The sequence below is a fragment of the Psammomys obesus genome, unplaced genomic scaffold (genome assembly GCF_907164565.1).
Source record: "Psammomys obesus unplaced genomic scaffold, mPsaObe1.curated_primary_1811, whole genome shotgun sequence".
NCBI lineage: Eukaryota > Metazoa > Chordata > Mammalia > Rodentia > Muridae > Psammomys > Psammomys obesus.
In genome coordinates this window covers 4,620,897-4,631,746 of record NW_026596460.1, presented here as the reverse complement: position 1 = coordinate 4,631,746, position 10,850 = coordinate 4,620,897, and the positions used below count along the sequence as shown (strand labels likewise).

Genomic DNA, 10,850 nt, shown 5'->3' with positions numbered 1-10,850 from the left:
CAGTCCAGAAAGAAAAACAATGCACCCAGTCCTGATGAGACCTGATAGGCTAAGACCTCCTCTGTCTGTGGACTGGGAGGTAGGCATAGGGGGAGAAGAAGAAGGGAGGGAGGGTGGGATTGGGAGGAGATGAGGAGGGAGACACAGTCATGATACAAAGTGAATAAATTGTAAAAAATAATAATAATTAATAAAAATGCAAAAAATTAAAATACAATGCTTTGGATAAAAATGTTTCAAACATTTTTAAAATAACTTCATTATTTAAAATAGAAAATTTAAATAATAAATATTCAGGAAAATAACTTTTGAATTATTTTATTTTTATATTAATTACAGTTTGTTTACTTTGTATCCCAGCTGTAGCCCCCTCCCTCATTCACTCCCAATCCCACCCTCCCTCCCTTGTCTACTCCCTGCCTCTCTCTAAGTCCACTGATAGGGGAAGTCCTCCTTCCCTTCCATCTGACCCTAGCTTATCAGGTCTCACCAGGACTGGCTGCAATGTCCTCCTCTGTGACCTAGCTAGGCTGTTCCTCCCACAGGGGGTGGGGAGGTCAAAGAGCCAGCCACTGAGTTCATTTCACAGACAGTCCCTGTTCCCCTACTAGGGAGCCCACTTGGATACTGAGCTGTCATGGGCTATGTCCGAACAGGGGTTCTCAGTTATATCCATGCATGGTCCTTGGTTAGAGAATTAGTCTCAGAAAAGATCTCTATGCCCAGATATTGTGGTCCTTGTGGAGCTCCTGTCCTCTTCAGGTCTTACTAACTCCCGCTTCTTTCGTATGATTCCCTACACTCTGCCCAAAGTTTGGTTATGAGTCTCAGCATCTGCTTTGATACACTGCTAGGTAGAATCTTTCAGAGGCCCCTTATGGTAGGCTCCTGTCCTGTTTCTTGTTTTCTCTTACTTCCAATGTCCATCCTGTTAGGAAACATATGAATGTTGGGAAACGTGCCCCTGTGAAGGTTACACCGCGGGTTCACAAATCACACCACGAGATCGATTCCACATGGGAGGTTTACTAGGGGAAGGGGGTTGCAGAGAGAGAGAGAGAGAGAGAGAGAGAGAGAGAGAGAGAGAAGAGAGAGAAAGAGAGAGAGAGAAGAAGAGAAAGAGAGAGAAGAGAGGGGGGAGGCTCCAGGAGTTCTCTTATAGGGTGACCCAGGGCATGCGCAGGTAGTTCCAGGTGGTCAGCAGGTGGTCTGAGTGTCTTCACAAATGCCTGAAAACTGGTTTGTCAGGTCCCTTGGGGCTGGCCATAGAGGTGCCTGCTTACTGATCCCAACACATCCCATTTGTCTTTCTGAGTGAGGATTGATCATCTTACCCTGGGTTCTCCTTCTTGTTTAGCTTCCTTAGGTATACAGATTTTAGTATGTTTATCCTATCTTATAAGTCTGGTATCTACTTATAAGTGAGTATATACCATGTGTGTCTTTCTGCTTCTGGGATACCTCATTCATGATGATCTTTTCTAGGTCCCACCATTTGCCTCCATATTTTATGATTTCCTTGTTTTTAATTGCTGAGTAGTATTCCATTGTGTAAATGTACCACGATTTCTGTATCCATTCCTCAACTGAGGGACATCTAGGTTGTTTCCAGCTTCTGGCCATTACAAATAAAGCTGCTACAAACATTGTTGAACAAATGTCCTTGTTGTGTACTTGAGCATGTTTTGGATATATATGTAGGAGTGGTATAGCTGGATATTGAGCAAGCACTATTCCTAATTGTCTGAGAAAGTACCAGATTGATTTCCAAAGTGGTTGTAAAAGTTTACATTCCCACCAGCAATGGAGGCGGGTTCCCCTTTCTCCACATCCTCTCTAGCATGTGTTGCCACTTGAGTTTTTGATCTTAGCCATTCTGATGTGTGTAAGGTGAAATCTCAGGGTTGTTTTGGTTTGCATCACCCTGATGGCTAAAGATGTTGAGCATTTCTTTAAGCATTTCTCTGCCATTCTACATTCTTCTACAGAGAATTCTCTGTTTAGCTCTCTACCCCATTTTTTAAATTGGATTACTTGACTTGTTGCTTTTTAACTTCTTTAGTTCTTTATATATTCTTGATATTAGCCCTCTGTCAGATACAGGGTTGGTGAAGATCCTTTCCCAGTCTGTAGGCTGTCGTTTTGTTCTGACGTCAGTGTCTTTTGCTTTACAAAGGCTTTTCAGTTTCATGAGGTCCAATTTATTCACCGTTGCTCTTAGAGCCTGTGCTCATGGATCAGTAGAATTAACATAATGAAAATGGCCATCCTGCCAAACACAATCTACAGATTCCATGCAGTTCTCATCAAAACACCAACACAATTCTTTACAGACCTTGAAAGAAAAATTCTCAAGTTCATATGGAATAACAAGAAACCCAGAATTGCTAAAACAATCCTCTACAATAAAAGATTTTCTGGAGGTATCTCCATCCCTGATCTCAAGCTGTACTATAGAGCAACAATACTAAAAACTGCATGGTACTGGCATAGAAACAGAATGGTGGATCAATGGAATCGAATAGAAGACCCTGAAATAAGTCTACACACCTATGGATACTTGATTTTTTACAAAGAAGACAAAACCATACAATGGAAAAAGACAGCATCTTCAACAAATGATGCTGGTCCAACTGGATGTCTACAAGCAGAAAAATGAAAATAGACGCACATTTATCACCCTGCACAAAACTAAAGTTCAAGTGGATCAAAGACCTCAACCTAAAAGCAGATACACTAAATTGGTTAGAAGAAAAACTGGGGAAGAGCCTAGAATTCATTGGCACAGGAGACTACTTCCTGAATAGAACACCAACAGGAAAATAACTTAATCACAAGAATTTTCTAAGAAATACCAACTTCTACATTTTACCAATCTTCAAGTAACAATTCATTGTCATGTTATGTATAAGGTATTGAGACTAGAAAAGAAGGAAATGACCCAACTCACTTTATGAAGCTAGTATAACATTGATAATAAACATATAAAATGACAGCCGAAGAAAAGGAATTGATTGAACTCATCTCAGTAATGGACCCAAACACAAAACCATATGTGCAATAATCAGACTAATAATATTAAGGAGAAAATGTCATTTACAAGTTTTTGAGTTTGTATGTTAGTGTATTGGATGATAAACAATGTATGGGCAAGACATTATTCATTTTTAGAATAATCACGCATAGGCATGTGCCTAGGAGGGAGTGCAGCATGGGCACTAGTCACCAGTAAGCCTCCTAGTGAACATCTTTGATGGGGAAAAGCCTGTTCCAAAGTGATATTGGTTACCTTTTTACCTACTAAATAAATTAGATTATTAATTCCTTAGGCTGTTATATTCAGTAAAATAACTAACGTAGGAAAATATATGTTTTGTCTCTTCATTTTTGACTATGAAAAAAAAGAATCAAAGTATTTAAACCAAAAGAAAGCCATCACCAGCTCTCTCTATTACAGATGAAAAAGATATAAAATAGGGTCAGCTTATCGGTGGTTCAGGTAAAAGAGAAAACAATAATATTCATAGCTCTGAAAGGTTCTTAATTTTTCTTCTTCTCTGGGATCAAAATCACTAGAAATTGAAGAAGAGAAATTGTTTTCTGGTGAAAATATTTCTTCTTTGTTTGTGCTCAGTCATATTTTACAGAATAATATTTAACAAGTCCCTTTGGGATAGTTTATCCACTTTCTTGACTCCTGAACATGTTCTCCATGGTTGCTGTTGGTCTAATTATCTGATCTTATTTTATGAATTATATTTCTTGTAGAGCCTTGATCTACACACACACACACACATGCACACCCATACACACACACACACACACACACACACACACACACACACACACACACACGCTTGTTTAAAGGAAAATTTGTTAGTGAGCATAGAAATGGTTCCAACTTCCCATTATATACTACTTAATCTATTTGAATGGTGGTAAGTAGGAATGTTTTGAAAATCTTGATGTAATAATAAATCAAGCGATTGCATTACATTGCAGGTATCCTGACCTAGAGGTGATTGTATTGATTTTTGGGTCTTTACTCATGGACCACAGTGAGTGAAGAATAGCATGTTATTATGAACTTTTCTCGAGGGAAAACCAGAGTGAAGCACAGTGACAGCCCTTTTTCTCTAAAAGGGCTACAATGCAGGGTGTGTATCGAGTATCTTCTCCCCTTTCCATGTTTTCAGCACATTCCATGAAGTGACTGCGATAACAGGAAAATAAAGTCATCTCATTTGAAAGAAACTCCATCTCCAAGGATCTGCTTAGAAGAAAAGAATTTCCACCCTAAAAGCTACTTGCTTCTCTCTGTATCCAACATGTCTTCACATGTTCATTTGTAAGTTTGAGGAAAATTCCTTACATAACCTAAACTTTATTTGTTATGCAGTTTCAGATACAATGCAAAATTGCAACTGAAAATGTAACTGTTGTTGTCTAGTCTTTCTAAATTCCTGCTATTTATAGAGTTAGTTACCAAGACAGCCTAAAAGCTATCAACTCTTTCAATACACCTAATGGGGGTAATTTTCTTCGATGCTGTTGCACATCTTATCAAAACCGTTAGCTGGGTTAGAGCTTTTAGAGATTTGCTTTTAAAGGTTTCTATTAGCTCATGAAATTACTGCAAAGGGAGCTAATGATACAGAACAAGAGCAGCCTGGAGGCTTTGGTTTTGAATGTGAAACTCCTTTGTCTGAAGGAGGAAGTAGGAGAATCATTGTGTGTGTGTGTGTGTGTGTGTGTGTGTGTGTGTGTGTGTGTGTGTCTTTCAACAAGAAGGTTATGTGTGCCAGGGAGGACGGGTGTTCCTACACCTGTCCCCATAGCATGTTTCAGAACATAATGCATGTTCAGCAAATGTTCGTGAGTTTTACAGTTTTTGCTTCTGCCACTTGGAAATAAGAGCCGTATAAAGTAGTGTTCATTGGTTGCTCTTTTTTATTTGACTCTGCTTTCATCTTATGGCATTTTAAAAATAGCTTACAATGAATATAACTTATTAATATATTTTAAATTTTAAGTAAAATTATTTTAAACATAAAAGCAATATTTTATCTTCATTGCTTCTAAATATTAGAGGAATATTGTGTAGAAATAAATTATCACTTTTTCATAGATTGGATTGACTGAATATTCTACTTGAATTAGTATCCTACTTCAACTTCACCAATGATACAGGAATTTGGCTTGAATAAATGATCAATGAATCTCTCATGCAAAAGATCATCTGGAATAAATTTTAGTCCTAGTAACACAATCACCTTTGTGGGAGATAATTGTAATTGTCACAGATCTATTTCTTGGACTAAGATGATATTGTGCTCAATAATTTCCTCTGACTTAAAATAAAGGAAAAATTTATTCACTCTTGCTTACAAAACCTTTCAAATATTAAAATATAACTGTGAGACATAGTGAGAGGAAGTAAATCATAAAATTTTCTGAGCTTTTTATTTTAAATATGAAATTCATATAAATTCTAGACTGAAAAATGGTATAATGTCAAAGCCAAACAAGAAAACTACTGTAATGGCTTAAAGGTTGCAGTTCAGAGCTTAGGAAACCTTTCTCTTGAAAGTGTTTTAAACATCTGCACTGCCACAAAAGGAAAATACCACTGAAATAATAAAATAATTAATTTACATTTACTTTAAGCTGTACACAAAAATTCTTTAAATATGAATCTACCGTGAAATCTAAGCTTTAATCTTTGATTCAGTCTACATTTTAATTGGAAGCTTAAAATATTAAATTATTCACATGGCACTTTTGCTAATGAAACTGAGTAAAATAGACAAGAATAAAAGAAAATATGACAGAAGCACTAAAGCACTGAAAATATTAGAATTTAAGAAGACATACACATTTGTATGCACTCACTTTGAGTATGTACTGCATAGATGTTTCTTAAGCAGGGTGGAGGGGAGATAACAGAATTTTCTGAATGTAGACAGGAAAGTATATGTGGAAAAATGAAGCATAAATTTTAACAGAAACAAAAATAGCTCTATTCTCACCCTACTTCCATCTGTGGGTACAAAAGTGAAAAGACAAAGGACCCCAACATAAACCCAGCTGGAGTTATAGCAAACTTCCACTCTCTCTATGTTGTTCAAGTTTATATTGTGAAGTTATTGTGTTTTATTAAAATCCATTCCAGTAAATATTAAAATTATGACATACTTTACATCTGTGAGAAAATTTCATAGAAGGATCATTGACTTGCTCATGCTTCATCCTCATTCCACATGATAGTGATCACATACAGCACACCTGTACATACCTGTCTGCAGCAACTGACCCATGCATCCACCATCATGAGGGAAACTTATTAACAAGTTTTGATAACATATTTGGTTTGAATATGAAAGTAGTATTTACTGAATAATGTAATATGATATTAGCTTATGCATATTTCCTTCTGATTCACTGAAACACACAAACGTTTTTAATTTAAAAACTAGCATGTCAAGAATACTATGGAGAGCACTCAATATGACAAGTGTATTGTTTAAATACCTACCTTGACAAGTCACACTGGATTCAAACTTGGTGAGCTTCCTTGTCTCTTTCACAGGAAAATAGGGGAAAATCAGACCTTGGTTACACAGTTCATCCTCCTGGGATTTCCCCTCAGCCCAGGGATGCAGATGCTCCTCTTTGCCCTCTTCTCGCTGTTCTATGCGTTCACCCTGATGGGGAATGGGACCATCCTGGGGCTTATCTGCCTGGATTCTAGACTCCACACTCCCATGTACTTCTTCCTGTCCCACCTGGCCATTGTTGACATTGCCTATGCCTGCAACACAGTGCCCCAGATGCTGGTGAACCTCATGGATCCAGCCAAGCCCATCTCCTTTGCTGGTTGCATGACACAGACCTTTCTCTTTCTGACATTTGCACACACAGAATGTCTCCTACTGGTGGTGATGTCCTATGATCGGTATGTGGCCATCTGCCACCCACTCCGATACTCTGTCATCATGAGCTGGAGAGTTTGTGTTATCCTGGTGGTGACTTCCTGGATTTTAGGAGTGCTCTTGGCCCTAGTCCATCTAGTATTACTCTTACCATTGCCCTTCTGTGGCTCTCAAAAAGTGAATCATTTTTTTCTGTGAAATTATAGCTGTTCTCAAACTTGCCTGTTCAGACACCTGCATCAATGAAGTCATGGTTTTGGCTGGGGCTGTGTCTGTGCTTGTAGGACCATTTTTTTCAATTGTGGTCTCTTATGCTCATATTCTGTATACCATCCTGAAGATCAAGTCATGGCAAGGACGGCAGAAAGCCTTCTCCACCTGCTCCTCCCATCTCTGTGTTGTTGGACTCTTTTATGGTACAGCCATTGTCATGTACATTGGACCCCAACATGGGGACTCCAATGAGCAGAAGAAATATCTTTTGCTCTTCCATAGCCTTTTCAATCCTATGCTCAACCCACTGATTTATAGTCTGAGAAACAAAGAGGTCAAAAGTGCACTGAAAAGGATATTCATAAAGGAAGATGCCTCTTGAGAGTGTTAAAAAAATACAGACCTTGCAGAGATCTTAGAATTGACTTCATTCAATATTTACCAGGACATGTAAACTTGTTCAAAGGCATCCTTTTCATTTTCTTACAAAAGCCTTCTTGCATCTTTCAAGAACCTCCCTGTATGCTGTTTTCTATAACTTTGCAGATTTTTGGAGCAAAAGCAACCCAAACATGCACCAGTATGACAGCGCACGTGCTTTTAATGTGGCTAAAAGCAATCATCAGTGTTACCCAACCCTGTGAGTACAATAACAAACAGCCTGAAAGATGTACCCACAGGTGTGGTAGTAGAACAAAGTGCTCCACCAATCCTCGCAAGAAACCCTGGCTAGATTCCACTTAGGGATGGACACACGAACAGAGAATGGCATGGGAGTGAAGAGGGAGACAAAAAGGCAAATCAGGCGCCATTCAGTGGCCGAATAACTGTATCAAAACAATAGAGGGATGGAATATTTTAATTTGTTGAAGATGAATAAAGCATCAGTACAGCTCAGTGAAAGATCACAAGGACCATTACTCATGTAAGCACTTCTGAAGATGAGGAATAAAACATTTCATTACACCCCCTCCTAACTAGTCTGCCTCACCTTCTCTCACAAAGCGGGCCACTGTGACCTTGACCGCTAGAAGCTAAGTTAATGTTGTGCTTTCTTAGACTTGATACAAATGAACTACAGTCCTGCAAAGTGCTCATTGTTTTAATAGCCCTTATTGCAATCATTGTTCTGTTTGTCAGATTCTTCCAGGATGAGTATGGGCATCATTTGTTCATCTCCATTGCATTGTGTAAGCACACCACAACATATTGATTCTATTTGGGGAAGACAGAGGACCTGTCAGCAGTGTAAGCTATAATAAATCGTAATAAATCGTTGTTCATTCAGAACATATCTGTGGTCACTTTATATATATAGCCAAGAAAGCACTGGGTAATGGATGCCTCAAATGTAGATCCTCTTTGCTATGAGATTTTTTTATCTATGCTGTTTGCCAGCGGAATTACTATCAATTACTCATGGCCTGAAATTGCCACACACTGAGTGGGAATTAGTAATGCAATAATGAGCTGAAATCTGCTTTTCCCCATTTGACTTTGCAGTCTAATGAGGGTGCTATTTTTGTATTAATGTTCATAGATATATTACTGGCTCATAAGCCTATCTAACTCTCTTCTGAGCAGAACAAACAAGAATAAGCATGCATTTGTTCCTTTGTGATCGGTTTCATCTTCTTAATGAACATCAACAAAAATTGGGGGGGTACTGGGGAAAGTAAGTTTTAAATTATTAAATTGTATGTAGAAACGAAGGCATGTGCTAGCTAGATTTATGTCAACTTGACACAAACTAAAGTCACGTGACAGGAGGGAATCTCAATTAAGAAAATGCCTTTCTGAGATCCAGCTGTAGAGCCGGGCATGATGATGCATGTCTTTAATCCCAGCACTCAGTGAGGCAGAGCGAGGCAGATCTCTGTGAGTGTAAGGCCAGGCTGGTCTACAAAGCGAGTCCAGGACAGCCAAGAATACACAGAGAAACCCTATATCAGATAAAACAAATCCAGCTGTAGACAAGCCTACAGGGCACTACTTTTTTAATGTGTGATTGATGGGGGGAGAGCAAAACCCATTGCAGATGGTTCCATTCCAGGGCTGGTGGTCTTGGGTTCCCTAAGAAAACAGGCTGAGCAAGCCATGACGAGCAAGCTAGTTAACAGCAATCCTCCATGTCCTCTGCATCAGCTCCTGTCTCCAGGTTCTAGTCCTGTTTGAGTTCATGTTTTGACTTTCTTCAATGATTAACAGTGCTGTGCAAGTGTAAGCAGAATAAAACCTTTCCTCCCCAACTTGCTTTTTGGTCATGGTGTTTTGCTGCAGGAATACAAACCCTTAAGACAGTGGACATTTTAAACTTTTAGGCTGACAGTATATTAGCCTCGTTTGATATAAGCCTGGAGAATAAACCTGGGCCTTGCATGTGTAGGGCAAACACTCTACAACTGAGATAAGCCCCTAGCTGTAATACTCCTTTAAATCTAGCTGTATCCTGATTCCTATATTGATTTCCTTAGAAGATGTATTTGGTTTAGATGAGGGTTGAGCATTTTGTGATGACTTGGATAACTCTGAGCCTATTCTAGGATTGGTCTAGTCCTCTGTCCTGTAGCATTAGGTTGTGAAAATATGTTCTTTTATCACACTTTGCCAATATCAACTGTACCTGTGCTGTGTCGGCTCCGTCACACCCCTGAGTGGTGCTGTGGACCTCTGGCCTCAGGCACAAGGCTCTTCTATTCCAACTGCAACTTTGGCAATTCCCCTGGAAAGCACTGCCTTGCTTTTCTAGCAAGTGTCCTGCCCACTTGCCACCTGGGAGCCCATGGGATCATCTGATTTTCTTCCAAGAAACACAGAGGTAGTGAAGAGCTAGGAAAGCTGTCCCAGGCATGCCAACCTAACCAAAAGGACTGTCACTCCCTCGTGTCCTGGCTGGTTTTATTACGAAGTTACTTCCTTGCCTGATGATCCCTTTCCTGGAAGTATAACTAAAGAGTGGTGGAAAATATTTCCTGTGCTTTTAAGTCTGTTGTCATTATTTGTAGCAATCTTCAGTCACTTAAAAAAAGCATGAGAAATCCAACACATATTCACATCTGGTCACTCATTATTTTTGATCTGCCTTCCTTTCCCTTATTTACAGAAATTAAGGAAAAAGACTTTCCATTATTCCTGAGTGGCATAACTTTTCTCTACTAGTTGTGTTTAGAAACTTCAGTGGATCTATTAACCTAGGTCTCCCTCTCTAAGCCAAATAAAATCAGATGTAAACACATTTACAGTTTTATTAGACATGAGGAAAAGCAGGAGGGAACAGGAAAGTAGAGAGAAAAATATCAAGGGAGACTCACTAAAAGTAGCCCCACTTGGTGTGAAAAAGAATACATTACTTCTTGCATGGAATTGTCTTCTGAAAGATCTCGTCAAATATTTAATGCAGGACAGTCCACATAGACACAGCTAGAAAGAACAATTTAATTAGTGGTTGTTGTTTCTGATTGACCAAACGTGTGCTTCTTACCATTGGGTATTAATTATTTTACACTGGAGGTAATAAATATCTACATTGCCATTAAGGTCATCAACTAGTCTGAGACGCATGCCCAGAGGCCAAAAGAGATCCACAGATCAAAAAGCAATAGAAATGCCAGGTGACATTTCTAAGGTCCTCTGGGTTATACTTAGCAATGGACAAGTGAACAATGGGGTATAGAACTGACTTTTCCTTGACTATGTATTGGATTA

At 38.9% G+C, this 10,850-nt stretch overlaps 1 protein-coding gene across 1 annotated transcript; it reads left to right on the top strand.

Annotated features, from left to right (window-relative positions):
* Positions 1-3,211: 3,211 nt before the first annotated feature.
* Positions 3,212-8,573, top strand: LOC129669935 (olfactory receptor 13-like). The gene is given in 4 exon segments (XM_055598314.1): positions 3,212-3,228; positions 6,590-7,118; positions 7,120-7,500; positions 8,532-8,573. Coding segments are annotated over 4 exon segments (969 nt in total).
* The last annotated feature ends 2,277 nt before the right edge of the window (positions 8,574-10,850 follow it).